Genomic DNA, 16,557 nt, shown 5'->3' on the forward strand with positions numbered 1-16,557 from the left:
TATCCTTTTTATCCTTTAATGTACCCCACGTTGTTTGTCCTAGGTATGGTGGGGTACAATAAGTTAGAAGTAAGGCGGGACCTCGCGTTAGTAACATATATTTTTGAATTGTTACGGGGCAAGCAGCACAATTCAGGTGTGCTGAATAAAGTGAATTTGTACGCTCCTGACAAGTACACGGGGCGAAGGCGGCGGCCACCGCTGCTATTGTTACCGCGCACGCGGACCCAGCTGCTGGCCAGAGCGCCGTTCACGCGTGCTCTCGCTACTCTCAATCGAGTGGCTGAGGCAGTTGACTTATTTTCTTGCACTTTGAGTGAATTCAAAATAGTTGCCTTACGTATAATTTGTTATGATTATTGAATATATTTATGTGACTTCTGTAACGAATTAGGTTTTTTAACCTGTAATGTTATTGTTAAGTGGTGATATAAATAAATAAATAAATAAATTTAGGCAAGCCTTGTGTAAGCAAAAAAGATGGTACTGCTAGAGATGGAAAGGTGATTAAACCTCCATGTCCTTCAACATGTCGACTTAAATGCTTTGAGAAGATAACTCACCAGCAACGACAGCAAATTTTTCATGCATTTTGTAATCTCGGTGACCATACTAGACAGTGGGATTACATTGCTAATTATGTCGATGCTTGTAATACTCAGAGTAACGCAAAGTGTGGATCTAGACGTAAGAAAACTTTTAAATACTCATTACCGCTAAGTGAGCCCAATTCCGATGTGCCTCATAATTTTCTGGTGTGTAAAATAATGTTCCTCAGTACTCTTTCTGTAGGAGAGCGTGTTCGCTCTCCTCTCTTCGTTCAGAACACCACTTGGACAACGCTGTATTAACTGTTGTTAATACAGCGTTGTCCAAGTGGTGTTCTGGTGGAGGATCTATTTCCCCCGATCACCGAGGAGGTTCAAGAGTGATCATAATAGATAGCGAAATAAAACAAGGAGTAATCAATCATGTGCAAACATTTCAACCTGTGGAATCGCATTATGTGCGAAAAAAATCAACAAAAGTTTACTTAGATGGCGAGCTCACGTTTACGAAGATGTTTTCTCTCTACAATGAGTGGTGTACTGCTCAAAATATTACAAAAAAAGTTAAAACAATTCGTCAATATCGAGACATTGTCAATAATAATTTGAATATTGCGTTTCACAAACCAAAAAAAGATATTTGCAACGAACGCCATGTTTACGACACAAACAAAAATAAATTGACAGATGAAGAAATAAAAAAGCAAGAAGAACACATGAAATCAAATGTTTTAGCAAGAGAAATGAAGGAAAATGACAAAAAAGCAGCTATAGGAAGTAATGGAAGAATAATCACAGCATGTTTTGACTTTCAAAACATTTTAAATTGTTCGCACGGGAATGTTGGTCTTTTCTATTATAAAAGAAAACTATCGATACACAATTTTACAGTTTTTGATTTAGCTAGCAAAGAGGGCTATTGCTATATGTGGCCAGAGGTTAATGGGAAACATGGTGCTTGTGAAGTTGCTAGTTGTTTGCTTAAATTTATTGAAACTAAAATAAAAGATGGCGCAAAGGAATTCAGATTTTGGTCAGACAACTGCGCTGGCCAAAATCGAAATCGTATCGTGTTTTCGTTTTATACATATGTTGCAAAAAAATATGGTGTTACAATAAGTCATAGGTTTTTAGAGCGCGGACACACACAGAACGAAGGTGACTCGGTGCATGCTTTGATAGAACGAAACGCTAAAAATAAACTGGTATACACACCAGAACAGTGGTATGCATTAGTGAGATGGTCCAAAGTTAACCCACCCTATTACAATGTTATTGAGATGGGTGTCGCGGATTTTAACAATTTTAAAAAGTTACTTGATGGGAATAATTGGACAAAAAACTGTAACAAGCAAAAGATAAATTGGAATAAAATTAAGGAAGTTGAAGTTACTTCTAGTGATCCACATATACTAAAATATCGATACAGCTTCGAAAACGAAACTCCTTTGACTTTATTAATAACTAAAAAGACTTATTCGTCTCGTAGAATTAATAATGAAACTCAAATTAATTTAGATCGGTGTTACGTAGACTATTTGCCTATAACAATAGCAAAGTATAATGATTTGCAGAGTCTATGCCATGGGGGAATAATACCTCACGAATATCATAAGTATTATGAAAATTTACCAAACACAAGCAATATTATTAGCCAAGAAAATCCTGATCTTGATTCATCTAACGATTCTTAGATTTATTATCCTTTACATAATTTTCGTTTTTGTACATGCTTAATTTTTTATAAAACTTTATTTTTGTTATAAAAAGTTATGGTATTTTATTAACGTTTTTTAGTTCTTTAAAATATTACTGAAGTTATTTTGAGTTGTTTTTTCAATACGGTTAAATCCAAGCTTTAAGATAATATAATTATTATTATGACTGATTATGTGATAAAAGTTACAAGATTGTTTTTGTTACCAAATGACAATTGGATAGGTTTTAAGTGAAGTTGATCATTATGCACGTTCCTAAAGATATTTAAGACTGATTAATTAAGTTGATTGTTGTACTTGTATTAAGAAGTTCTATGCTTTACGCTGGTATCGCCTGTAAACTTAGACGATTAAAGTTGATTTGAAAAATTTATCGTTTTAATTGTTGTTAATACTAAGTATTCTATTATATATTAATATTATATTATTTTTATAACCATCTCCTTTAACAAATCACGTTAACTGAACTATATTTATCACCAACAAACATAACATTGTAACACTTCATGGTCATTATTATGTTTTCTTACAACGCATAAAGTAGTAACCCGTTGTAACTTTAAGGTACACAAAATATTCACCAGGCATATCGTCGTAAGTCGTCGTATCTTAGCAATACGCCAGTTTCATCCCAGTGCATAAAGTCTTAAGTATGTAATTTTACCTTTTTTTGCTAATTATATTTTTTTTTAATGTAAATAGGCATTAATTAATAAAGATATAGAGGTACTTTGAATTTTAAGCCAGATAGGAACTAAATAATTATCATAAATTTTTAGTAATCATGTAAATTATCTTTAAATGCCAGTACTGAAAAGTTGTTATAATCTCGATACGCCCTTATGCGTGGGAGGGGTCGATTTAAATACCCTGTATCTGAATTATTGGAAGATGTACGGAAAGATGACATGGCTCTAGATTCCACACAAATATGATTCAAAGTGTATACCAGAATTAAATTTTATTTGAAAAGAGCAATCCCTAGAGTTTATTGCTCGTTCTTCTCAGGGAAGTCAGCGTAGTGAACGAGCAGTTGCTATGGCGCACTTATTCGACACGAATTTCTTCTCGCAGATCGCTTTGCCGCTGTATACCAACCCCGTGCATCTAACTGTCATGGCATAGTACGCTCTATTTGTTTAGCATTTATGTTTTAACTTGGCTTGGCATGGCCTATGCGACAGCCGCGCGGCAACCGCGCGGTTGCATTTTACTAAGGAATTTAAATGTTGTTGCCTAGTAATTGGAATTCGGATTCGCCATTAATGTACGTGCAAGCGTGTTTGCTGCGCGAAAACTTTCGCGTTTTGTAACAGGGCGCTAAAACTGACGTTTTCAAGTGTAAATTTATTTTACCTATGGGATAAATGATTCTGTAGTCTAAATGAGTTGTGAAGCGTAATTAAACCAATCAATGTTTCAATATTTCAAGGATACTAAATCTTACTCGTGTTGTATAGGTATGCAAAGTTCAGTAATTTTCGTTATGTAGAGAAGCACAATACCGGAGCAAGCACAATAGAAAAGTAAATATTAATATAACATTTGAGATCATTGACCTGAAAGAGCTCTACCTATTCTAATCACTGTTAATTACTGAATTTTCATAAAGTTGCTACAAAAATAAATATTGGTGTTACTTTGTAATACACATACATCGAAGTAGCCGAAGTGATTTGACTGATATTATGCAGGTGAAGCGCGAGTTTCGAACATTTGATCGAAGAGTGATAAAAGATGGTGTCTCATATAGATATTGACGCGAAAATGACACGGTGTGGAATGACTGTGTGGTTTTCTTTTTATGGAAGACTCTGAAAAATATATCACCTTATTTGAAACAATAGCATATTTATTATAATACTAAAACAATGCACTATTATTTTACTTTTTATTAGGCATATTTTAGGCTTTTTAAATAACTTTATGGTCCAAATACCTATTAGTAAGATTATGCTTTTTTAATACAGTTGCTCAAAACGTGGTATTTTTCGCACTACAAATCGTGCCGAAAGTTGGAATTTTCGCACTAGTGCTTTTTACTTTTCCATTTTTTTTTAATTTACTGTTATTTCAAATCTTAAGCACAGAACTAAAGAAGTTGTATATTTATTTAATATTTATGTGCTTTGTGACGTAAGTCATTCGTCATTAAAACTTATATTTATTTACAAATACTATATAATGAACGTATCGAGTGGACGTCCACAGTCTCTGCCTACCCCTGAAAGGGTGACAGGCGAGATTTTTATGTATATATTTATTTGTTCTATGTATTACAGATAAATTGTATCTCACTACCGTGCACGGGTTCCTAAAGAAGTTTAAACAAAAGTACCAGGACTTCATAATAAGAAAAGTGGTTACAGACCGATATTACAGAAAATAAACAAAAACAGCACGTTACAACTATATTTCCATAGACTTTTAAATAATGGTTGCAGTGGTTGTATTTCATTATTTTAATTTACTAGCAGAAAATGAGTTTTTTTTTAAAATACTGTTTTATTTTACTTTCAATGTAGTTTTTTCGCAAATGTATTAAAAAACGTCGTTTGATACACGTGCGGATTTGTCATTTTCACTTGTCTCGCGTCTTGACCCTCGCCTCTGGCTCGGGCCAAGAAGCCTCGAGCCTCGTGAATAATGACTAACTTGCCGCACTTATATCAAAAATAACTATTACTTTACAATCTTACTATTTAATGAGAACGGCCCTAAGCTTACATTTCGGTGTAATCATCAAAAGCGATAAAATGAGTGCCAATGTAACAACTATGCGTAGATACTTTTGTTGCAGACGAACGTCGGGTTCACTAGGTGTGACTTCTTGTTGCCGACTGCCCCCGACCCGACGCAGCGGTGCAGCGAGAGCTGCCCCGAAGGGCGGCCCGGCCGAGGGGCGCCTCGCCGCCGCGCGGCAGTCCCGGCCCGAGTCCCCGGCGCGCCGCGCGCCCGTCGCGCCCTCCCCGTTCGGTGCAAACTTCCCCGCGCGATCGCGCTCCCGGCGACTGTGCGCTGCAAATAACTTCGCGTTGATGCCGAACGAATTGCCTTTCCTAAACCTCTAATAAAAAATCGCAAAAAGTTGAAACGGGAGTGAACTTTGACGAAAATTTGATTTCTACGAGGAGTAGTAGTGGTCGGAACAGGTAATTGCTAGAACTATTTTCTGATGAGTCACATCTAGGAATGTTCCTTTTTCTTGCGTTGTTATGAAAAGTTTATGCATGTCAATTATCGTGATTTCGAGCTTGTGCAACTTTAATACTGTACCCTTAACGAGAAACTGACAAACCACGACCCTTGATATTAGTTTCTATTGATATAGTTATTACAGACAGCGCCAAAAATGTCATTGAGTTTTATGGGTTAATAAGATTCAATTTCGGTCGTATTGAACGCTTTCGTAGGACTGTCCTCTAATAAATATAAAAATACCTATTTCATTTTGAACTATTTTCAAAACAATGCTTATGAAAAAAGTCATGTTTACATTTTTGTTTCCGTGTGAAGTAGACGAAGTCCTCGTAAGTATCGACCCTTACAATTTTAAAAGAACACCTACTTGATCAATTCTAGGGATCACTTTTGAAAACTTTCACTTATATAATGGCACGCGCTTTTAGGCTGAAATGTTTGAGAAGTTGAGTTGTTCAACCTTGTCTACGAATAGGTATAATTATTTTAAACTATATAACTCTTATCCAAAACATTAGCGCTGTGTCACAGTCCAAATGTGAAGTGGGTTGTTATCGTTTTATTTTTTAATATTGGATTAACGTAAACGATATTTGCTCACGCATACCTACACAGCGGTGTGCCGTGGCGTGGCCGTGGCCGTGGCTCGAGTGCACACCGCAGTCGTCGTGGTCGTGCTCGCTTATGCGATAGCGCTCGTATCATTGAAACAACGAATGTTAACGTTCGACGTTTAATACGAACGCACTTGTATATTGTGAATAGATTTAATTTTATCAGTTTGGCAGCTGCAAGAATAAAGATCAAAGATAAGTAAGACTTGGTAAGAAGGGAAAAATACCCGTCAAATGTATTGCTTATAGTTATTAATTAATTGTCACATTGTGGAAGCGCCGCCGCGATGAAAACAATATTGAAGCAATATTTTACTGACTGTTTTATTTGACTGCCTCCGTGGCCGAACGGTTACCATGCCGGACTGCCACGCAGAGGTCCCAGGTTCGATTCCCGGGCCGGGAGAAATATTTGTATGGCCTACATTTATTTCTCTCGTGAGTTTGGGTGTAATTTGTGGTTGTCTATGTGTGTGTCCATGGCACCCGCGACACAGGGTTTCCCTAGTGCGGGGCTATGTTGAGTGTGTGCGTTATTATTATTATTATTATTAATATTTAAATGACTCAATTGACTGCATTTAAGAGCCAGAGATGCTCGCGACTTCAAGAATATCAGCATTACTGTGCTCCGGTTTTGAAGGGCAACGGTGGTGGTGAAATTACAGGCACATGGGACTTGCCAACTTATGTCTCAGGGCAACGGGCGCAGTGGCAGTGTCCCTCAGATCTTTGCGATTTAAAGCTCTTTAGTGGCACTGCAACTGTTATGGACAGGCGTGTCGCTTACCATCAGGCGTACGACTTCTCCGTCTCGTCACTTGGCATTATAAAAAAAAGTCAAGTCCGCTACAATCAATAATTTATAAAGAAATGTATTATAAATTCATTCATACATTCACGAGTATAATTCCAAGCCGTCTGTTATCAAGTTGACCTTCTAGCATTGCCACCACACACCTTGAAAAGAAGAGGAACTTTAAATTGGCACATCATAATAGTCGTTGCACAATGAGGGTTCTTAAAGGAGAGCGCCGTGCTTAAGAGGCTTTGCCGAGTGGCCTAACTAACTAATACGCACGAGATTTTAACACTGTAATAACTACTAACAATTATGTAATAATTGCATGTATCTAATACTTTTTCTACGAGTAAATTAAAATAATGCAACACCACCAATATTTAATGATTTAGTTGTTGCCAATCGCCAACAACAAACTTAAACGAAAGCCAAACAAACGCTACATAACCTAACCTCCGGTTAAAAAAAATCGACCTCAAAAGTCATTCATCCCCTATTTTGCCACCCTTAAATGGGACCACATTTGAGGTACCTTATTTCCAACAAAAAAAGAATCATCAAAATTGGTTCACAAATGGCGGAGTTATCACATAACATAAAACACAACAAGATACAGACGACTTGAGAACCTCCTCCTTTTTTTGAAGTCGGTTCAAAACAATAATAAAGAGATAAAATAGAAACGTCCAGAATTGACCAAATATCGCTTATATTTTAACTAATCAGGAGGCAGTAGAACATTTGAGTAGCGTCATAATGTGATATTTTATATTGTGTTTAAATATTTCTGTTTTGCAAAATGATTATGCCTTTGTACCTGTTATGTAACATTTTGATATATTATTTTATAAAATAATTTGAATTTTAATAATTTCATAAATGTAGCGAAGATATTGTGTTCAGGATCACAGTGACGCGTTTATAGAAACTCTTTCAATTAGCAAAAAACGACGTTCTTTTTTTGAAACTCAGTATAGTTGTGTGTACAGAACTATAACCGTATTATACGGTATGGTATCGTATAGTACGAGTATGACCGTGCAAATAGAAAGTAAACATGAACCTTATCCTCTTTTGTTTTGGAACATAATTCGTAACACGAAGCACCATTGGAAAATACATTACATCGTTCAATTTATTTTCGTTTGGGTGAAGCAACTTTTCAAATATGATGTACTGAAAATGACTAATGTTGAATTAAAAAAGCTGGAAGAACTGTAATAACATTCTTCACGTATTTAAGTATGACGGCCTACATCGATGCAACACTTACACCTCTGGGAGAGGCTCCGTTGCGAAGGCACATGCTGCAAACTGCAAACGCCGCGTAGTTGTTTCTCTATGAGTGTGTCACAGACAATAAATAGACTATGTGTGTACTCGAGTACATGGTGTTAGGCTTTTTAAGTTGAGCATTGTAGATCTCAGATGAACCGGTCATCGTTACTCCTTGAATCCCCAAGAAGTCTTAGTAAACAATTATTTCTACGTAACAGTTTTACATAACCAAGCTATGTAGGAAAATAAAAAAATATATTGCAAGGTGGTAGGAGTTAGAGCAATGTCGATTCGATATTAAGTCTTCGGCTGCTTTCATTAAAGAGGGAAGACTACTCTTTAAGGTTCGTTTATTTGTTTCAGATGCATAGCGTACAACGTACAGCACAGCGAAAATGATTAAGACCGCGGGCGGCTCTTGTGCACCGTCGCCGTTGTTATTGCTTTCGGTGGCTGCTTGGATACATGCGCACACGCGGTGAACACTTGCGGGGCAGATTGCTCGGTGACCGTGATCTTAGAAAGAGTTATGACAGTGATGGTGTGACTTGTGACAGTGCCAGTGACAGTGACTTTGTGCCGTGCGAGTGATGGAGTGAGAGCGAGGCGGCGAGGATGGCAGACGACAACACCATCATCGAGGGCTTCGTCAAGTTCCGCGAGGGAAAAAAGGTCAGTCTACTTAATAGTTATTTGACTCTAGCTTTTCGCTGTCTGTATTACTTCCACATAGTAAAGTCTAAATGTGCACATAATTACGAGCACACAAATGAACGAACAATTAACTATGGAACAAATATACTTTTTTGTGTCCAGGATAAAAATGTTTGTGCTCACTAACTATAGTATTGAAGTTACATTTGACTGCAATAAAATACTTTAAAAATGTAGTAAAGTAAAACTTCAAAATACTTTGCTTCTATAAAGTGTGGCTAATTGGAGCAGATGGCACTAAGTCACCTTATTTAAACAATTGCAGCACTATACGCACTTCTACAGTTATGTTTCTGACTGGAGACCGAAATTGCATGTCGATACTATACGGAAGATGAAATTAGATACCGGTGTCCCAGTGTTTTAAACGTGTACGTAATCGATCCATGTACGGCATGTCATAAGTATTTATATTGAAATGGAATTACGATCTCACTACCTCTTTATTAGTCGTGCTCTGCTTGAATTACACGCGCGACCTGTACTTATTATATTAGGGTATAAGTTTATGGCCCTAGCAGTTGTGATTGGTGCTGAGTCGCTGTGTGTTGTCCGCAGTGGAAGTCGCGGTGGTGCGTGATGCGGCGGCTGTCGCCCGTCGCCGGTGAGTCGCCGCGCCATTCTTGCTCTGCCCTAATAATAAGCAACGCTCCCGTCAATTTGTCCAGCGATTGAATGGTCTAGTTTATGGACAACGACGTACTGTACTGATGGCTCCATGGCTAAAATAAATAAAAACGTTTCATTTCCCTAATTTGAACAGGCGTTCAATCGCCGTACCATTTATATGTTTTAGGACAATGAGAGCATTGTGTCAGTGATTTGTCTGGTCGTATTACCATTTTGAATGATAATGTTTGTGATTCAAAATTGCAGAATTAAGTCAAAGAAATGTTGAATAATAGTTTCAACCCGACACTAGGTATTTCACCTATTGGAAATCATAAGCCATTTTTTATGATGTCATCGTCGCGAACAGACGACAGTATCCATTTTGTTTTTTAGCATGTCAGACAAGTCTATAAATATGATTCCGAATTTGTCACGTAATGCGACTTGAACACAATTTGTTTCAATAATATATACTTTTAACCGACTTCGAAAAAGGAGGAGGTTCTCGATTTGAATGTATTTCTTTTGTGTGCATATTACTCGATTACTCCGGCATTTGTGAATCGATTTTGATGATTCTTTTGTTTTGGGAAAAGTTATTCAGTATTGGATGCCTTTACATTTGAAGAAAATATTCTACCTCTAAGGGAACGACGAACCCTGTTTCGCGCACCCTGTTACCCGTAACCGATTGTTGACTTTTTAGTTTCAGTTTGTATATTCTAAGCAAAGTTTAAAGTCGGTTACTCTTTTTAAATAAAAATTATGCATTTATGCTCTTGTGAAATCTTAAAAATGGTATTCCAAATTATATTCTCTAAGTATTTATCATTGAAAATTTTCAAAAGTAAATTCCGGAATATTTCTTAATTTCTTCAATACGTCTTCACACAAAATTTCGTGAAATGGATATTATAAGTCAATGAATGGATGCATAAAATTGTGATATTTAAAAAGACAGATGAGTAAGTCAACTGTCAAACTGACAGATATGGGCGGAGAGACATGACGAAACTAACCAAGCGCAACACCATTAACCATTTTTGTTTTCACGTTCTATGTGTATTATGGTTACCAAATAAACTATTTTTCTTTCTTTCTCTCTTTCAACCGCCGCGCGGTCTTCGAGCGGAGTCCGCGTTGCCGCGGCGCAGCGACCGCATGCGTCTAAGGGAGATGCCACTCGGGCGTTGCGTCGTCGCAACTGCGTTGATTTCAACGGACTGAGTGCCGCACGAGTTCTGATTTATATGTAGTATAACGCAGTTGCGATGACGCAACGCCCGTTTGGTTTCTCCCTGTCAAGGCAAACTACACTCTATTTATCTAGCTTTTACGTTTTAACTTAAATGAGCGTCCCGAGCACGCGGGCGAGTCTGGCTTGAATTTGGTATACGCAGCGGCCCGCGCGGCGACCGCGCGGCATCCGCGTGGTTGTATTATTCAGAGGAATTTAAATGTGGTTGCCTAGTAAATAGAATTCAGATTCGCCATTAATGTACATGAAGGCGTGGTAACTGATAGAGGCTGTTGTGGATTTCTAGCGAAGTGTTAAAACTAATGTTTACTGTCATTTGCATCCAACTTAACGATACTCGAGTCTTACAAAATTTTCTTTTTGCTATTGTCCTAAGTTATAACTATTTTAGTTTCTCGTGCCAAAAAACCCTCCAGAGCTAAACACGATACAACCTGCTAACAAAATTTGGAAATTTTCTACCACCCTAAGCTGTTTTCCGTTCGTCCGATCGATGAATCGAGCAATCGGTCCAATTGGATTTCTTTCGCATCGGATCGGATTACAGATTGAACGAACGGGTACCACCCAACCTTTATTGGGATCACCAGTGTTGTCGCCAAGAGCTGGTGAAATAAATAAAATAATCAATTTCAACGCTCGTAAAACAGATGGCCAATGGAGCCGAAGTGGTCTCAGCGAGAGCGTACCGGGGGACACGTTGTGTGGGTTGACCGGCCACATGGAGGACCGAGGACCTGTAAAGGTTACGGAAACACGCTAGATGTGAACGTGGTGATCTTTGGGGAGGCCAGCGTACAGCAGTGCTCGTCTTTCGGCTGAAATGATGATGAGGAATTTCTTATCTATTATAATTTAATAATATATGTATTATAGTGTGCCCCGTCGTCGCCATGGTCGCCACACGCCTGCCGCTTCTACTCCACAAACAAATGTTTCCGTCCGTCCGTGCGGCTGGGGTCGTTTACTTCGTGGTATTGTACTTGTCAAGTTTTATGTTGATGGTACACTCCGCGCTATGTGGTGGATCCTTTAGCACGTCCAGGTGTTCGATCGCGCATGTTCGACCGAGCGTAACTCTCGTAGGTTATTACTTGGGTGTGCGTGGGACTGTAAAATGAATTATGTGTGGGCGCAGACTGCGTGCAGCTGCAGGTGTACGCGGAGGCCGGGCCACGGCGCGCCGCAGGGTGGGGCGCAGGCGGCAGTAAGGCGTCGCTGTCGCTAGAGCAGTTCGTAGGAGCAGAAAGCGGGTTTACGCTCGACAAACAGAGCAACACCCTGGCGCTGGTGTGTCGCGACCTCGTGGCCCTGCTGGCCTTCGACACGCGCGAGCGGCTTCTGCAGTGGCAGGTGAAGACGCGGGCGGCGCTGGGCGAGTCGCGGCAGCGCCTCGTTATCGTCGCCTCGGCGCCCAAAAGAGGCGGCAAGGGGCCTGCGAGGCTGCACGTGCGCGCTGGACAAGCCGCACTTACGGCCGGTGTGCCTCCGCGGCTGCTAGGCCTATGGGACTTAAACCATCTGAGGCAAGTAATAGCACAATTGTTAGATATTGATGTTTCTCTGATGATCTGATGGCAGACGTAAAAACCATATTTGTGTTGCAAAAACGAGCGTTTCGTGTGTACCGTTTAGGTTCTCGGGTTTCCCTCAGAGAAAAGCTTAACGAAACGGTATCATAATTGTAGCATCACAGTACATATACTCGAATATTTTGTACGCCCGTAAAAACATACATAATTTCCAGTTCTTAGATTTTCGTGATTGTTACACATACGAAATGAAACTACTTATTTTTCCGGATTTAAATCGCGTATATTTGTTTTTTCAAACAAACCGACGTTTCGGCCCCTTTACAGGTCTCATGGTTACGGTTGATTGATTTAAATCCAGAAAAATAGTTTCATTACCTATACATAATTTCATTAAGAAAGAAAATATTCATTTTTTTATCATTTAAATATCCATTTCGTTTAATAAAGGTTAACGATTCTTTTAAAGGGAACCGTATACGTTTTTACAAAAAGGTTCCGGAGCATATATTAAAATAATCATTTCTTAAAGATAAGATAAAGATAAAGATCGATTTATTTGTGGAAGTAGGTACAATAAGTTCATCAGATCAGTTCAATACATTAACAGTACTACTACAACCAGTTTCGTCGAAACATACAAATATAATTAGTGGTGGTCGCATAATGTATAAAATATTATAATTAAAAACTGTCAAAAACTAGTAAATATGTAAAGAAAAAATATAATAAAAATTAGTAAAAATTAACAATGTCAAAAATAAAGCGAAAAATCATGTTAATGTCAAATTTACATAATTTACATTTCTAAGCCTCCATAAAATATGCGCATGTCAAAAATGAATGAAAGTCAATAATAACATAAATTAGTCAAATACATCTGTAATCTTATGTAATCTTACCAGATATAAAAACAATTATAATTGGGCCCTAAATCCATCTCGTATTCATATAATCATTTATATTATAAAAAAATTTATCAATTAAATACTGCTTACATTTTTTCTTAAACAAATTTACATGTAATTCACGGATAGATTTTGGGACTCTATTATATAATCTTGGCAGCATACAGAGCACACTTTTTGACATAAATGCAGTTTTATGTGGCATCATAGATACTGCATCATTATCTCTTCTATTCCTACGTCTTACTTCCACAAGTTTGTTGAACAGATTAGGGTTTGTTTTGACAAATAATATTGATTCTAGAATATACAATGATGGCACCGTTAGTATATTATACTTTTTAAAATAGGGCAAACAGCTGTCCAAGCGAGAAATGCTAAATATAGCTCTTATACATTTCTTTTGTGCTTTAAATACTAAATCCCGATCCCAAAAAATAATCAATTACCCCAAAAAATAATCCCATAGCTTAAATGTGAAGCCACTATACCATAATAAGCCGTCAATAATGAGTTAATGTCAATTATATGAGCCAATCTGTATAAGGCATAGGAAGAAATGCTTAATTTTTTTACATAGGTTTTGAATATGTGTTTTCCATGTCAACTTATTATCTACAATTACAACCAAAAATCTAGTCTCGGTTACTTGGCCTATATTTATGTTGTCATAACTAACATTGACGTTATTATTATTCTGTCGCTGACTGTAATGCATTACTTTAGTTTTTTCAAAATTAATACTGAGGTTATTTTCTTTTAACCAAGTTATAATGGACTCTACTGCTTCGTTAATGTCTTGTTCATAAGTAATTTTATTTTTACACTTAATTGTTATTGTACTGTCATCGGCAAAGAGAGAAACGTGGTGAATCGGTACAACTTTAGGTAGATCATTTATGTACAAAATGAATAGCAATGGGCCCAAGGCGCTACCTTGCGGAACGCCGTACATAATTGTTTTACTACAAGATCTAAGGACACATTCGGTTTTGGTACGGATATTTATGTTGCTGATTTCAGTGATTTGTTTTCGATTATTAAGATACGATGAAATTAGTTTAAGAATATTACCTCTTATACCATAGGTTTCTAATTTTTCTAAAAGTCTTTTGTGCTCAACATGATCAAACGCTTGAGTCATGTCGCAAAAAATAGAGCAGACTGGCGTACTTAAGTTTCAAACTTACAATATAAGTATTTTAATTGAAAAGTCATATAACAAAATAGAACACTATTTACGTGTTAGATAAGGGTGTATGGAAAAACGACATGGATCTAGATTAACACATAACATATACCAGAATTTAATTTCATTTGAAAAGAGCAATCCCTAGAGTTTCTTGCTCGTTCTTCTCAAAAAGTCTGCACAGTGAACGAGCAATAAAAAATGACGTTTTTAAGAATAATTTATTTTACATTTTATGTAATAAATGATTCTTTGACTTTGACTTTGATGTTTCGTCATATTTCTCTTTATCATTGGAGAATTTCATTCCGTCCATCCTGCAGGCGCTACGGTGTCGTGGAGGGTCGATTCTGCTTTGAGGGTGGCTCGCACTGCGGAAAAGGAGAAGGGCTTCACGTGCTAGTGACCGATCAGGCAAACGAGATCGCGCGCGATTTTGAGTTGGCTGCGCGGGGGTGCCTTTCGCCGGCGCGAAGGCCCTCCATAGCCCGAAAAAGTGAAGGTAATGGGGGATGTTAATTTCAACTACGCACTTCAGGCGGATCTCACATGGTGACGCTTATCACTACTTTACCTTAACATTTATTTGTATGGTTATTCTGCTCTGCTAAGCGAGAACAATGTGAGAAACGCTTTAGCTGTTGATTAGTAACAGTAAAGCAATGCGCGGTCATGACTTCAGCGGGAGGAGGTAGTCCCGAGTCGCACAAGGCGTATCGACCGGAAACGCGGCTGTCGGAGCTGAGCGCAGAGCGTCCGCTGCCGCCCGCCGAGCTGCGGCTGGGCGAGACGCGCTGGGCGAGCGGCGACGGCGACGGCGACGCCGCCTCGCTGCGCGCCGCCCCGCTCACCCCGTGGGACGGCGGAGTTACGCTCGAGCGCTGCGTCAGTTGCATCTCCAAGCTCGGCGCGCTGTCGCGGTCGTCCACCGCGGCGCTCACGCCCGGCGCCAAGCACTTCAGTCCCGCGTGGACGATGGAGGCGCTGAGCGAGGCCGCGGCCCCGGACGCCGCGCCGGGTGGGGGCGCTGGCCGCCCCGAGGCGGAGGGCCCGGACAGGCGCGCTCCGGTGAGGCCGCCGCGCCCAGCGTGTCTCGAACCTGCACCCGGTGGCAAGGTGCCGATGCCTCTACCGACCCCCTCGTGCGTCTGCAACTCTCTCTCCGAAGGACCTGCTCGAGCAGGCGTCGGACCCTATGAAAATTATGACGTCCCTAGAATTCCCTGCACCGAGGTAAGTTAACTGTAAACGGTTTTAAAATTATGCGTAATAAACGTTAATTGTTGTTAAAAATGTTTTTTTTCGTTAGGTGGACGGGGAGTACTACGACACGCCGAAAAGGCTGAGAGAATATTTCGATAGCGAACTTTTTAGGATTACAAGAGGTTCATCAGAGGATGTCATTATATTAAGGAAACCGTGCGGGTGTTTACTGAAAGTCGGTCGAAGAAGAACAGAGCCCACGGTGGTAGAGACGGAGGAAAATTTTCAGTCAGTCGACTGTCCGTGCAGGAAAGTAACCGACTGGGCGAACGCGTGGATCAAGCTGCCGTATTGCAGAAGAAATACCGATGTCAACGAGAGTTCAGTGCCAAATAAAGAGAACGTGACACCGAATGGCGCCGATAGCAGTGCGCTCTACGCCACGGTTGATGTAGCTAGGAAGACCCGACGGAAAATATGGTGCGAGCGGCGCGGGGTCTACACGCCGGGGGGCTCCGCGCCCGAGGTCGACCAGGGCCCACTCGCACACTATGAGAATCTCAGTTTTGCGTTATCGCTCGAGCACTACGAAAACGCAAAAGACCTGCTCCGGAGAGCGGGCATTACGCAAACCGAGTTGGACGCGATCGGTGCCAGTTTGAAGCCTTCTTCCTTCGTCGGCGTCGACGGCGGAGGCGTATGCGCCAGGTGCGGCCACCCTCCGCACGAAGACCGGCCCGGCGGCGGCTCCTCCGACGAGTACCTGCTGATGGAGCCGAAGAACATGGAGGCCGACGAGGCGGAGGCCGGCAAGGTTCCGCCCGCCGGGTACGCGCCGATGTCGCCGGTCGGGCCGTTCGCCCTCCGCACCCTCCGGCGGCCGCCGCGGGGAGGGGCGGGCCGGCCGCCGGACGAGAAGTCGGCCAGCAACCCCGCGCTGTGCGCGGCGGAGGCGGCGCGCGGCCGGCGGCGCTCCAGCT

General features: G+C 40.2%; 1 protein-coding gene across 1 annotated transcript in view; it reads left to right on the plus strand.

The window, feature by feature from the left end:
- The first annotated feature begins 8,776 nt into the window (after positions 1-8,776).
- Positions 8,777-16,557, plus strand: part of LOC113232272 — a 9,377-nt gene continuing 1,596 nt past the window's right edge. The window contains exons 1-6 of the mRNA XM_026466943.1: positions 8,777-8,833; positions 9,434-9,479; positions 11,884-12,271; positions 14,698-14,876; positions 15,057-15,607; positions 15,684-16,529. Of these exons, the coding sequence (XP_026322728.1) occupies positions 8,777-8,833; positions 9,434-9,479; positions 11,884-12,271; positions 14,698-14,876; positions 15,057-15,607; positions 15,684-16,529 (2,067 nt within the window). The remainder of the gene's footprint in view (positions 8,834-9,433; positions 9,480-11,883; positions 12,272-14,697; positions 14,877-15,056; positions 15,608-15,683; positions 16,530-16,557) is intronic.

The sequence above is a fragment of the Hyposmocoma kahamanoa genome, unplaced genomic scaffold (assembly GCF_003589595.1).
Source record: "Hyposmocoma kahamanoa isolate Upper Pololo Valley unplaced genomic scaffold, ASM358959v1 68, whole genome shotgun sequence".
NCBI classification, from domain to species: Eukaryota; Metazoa; Arthropoda; class Insecta; order Lepidoptera; family Cosmopterigidae; genus Hyposmocoma; species Hyposmocoma kahamanoa.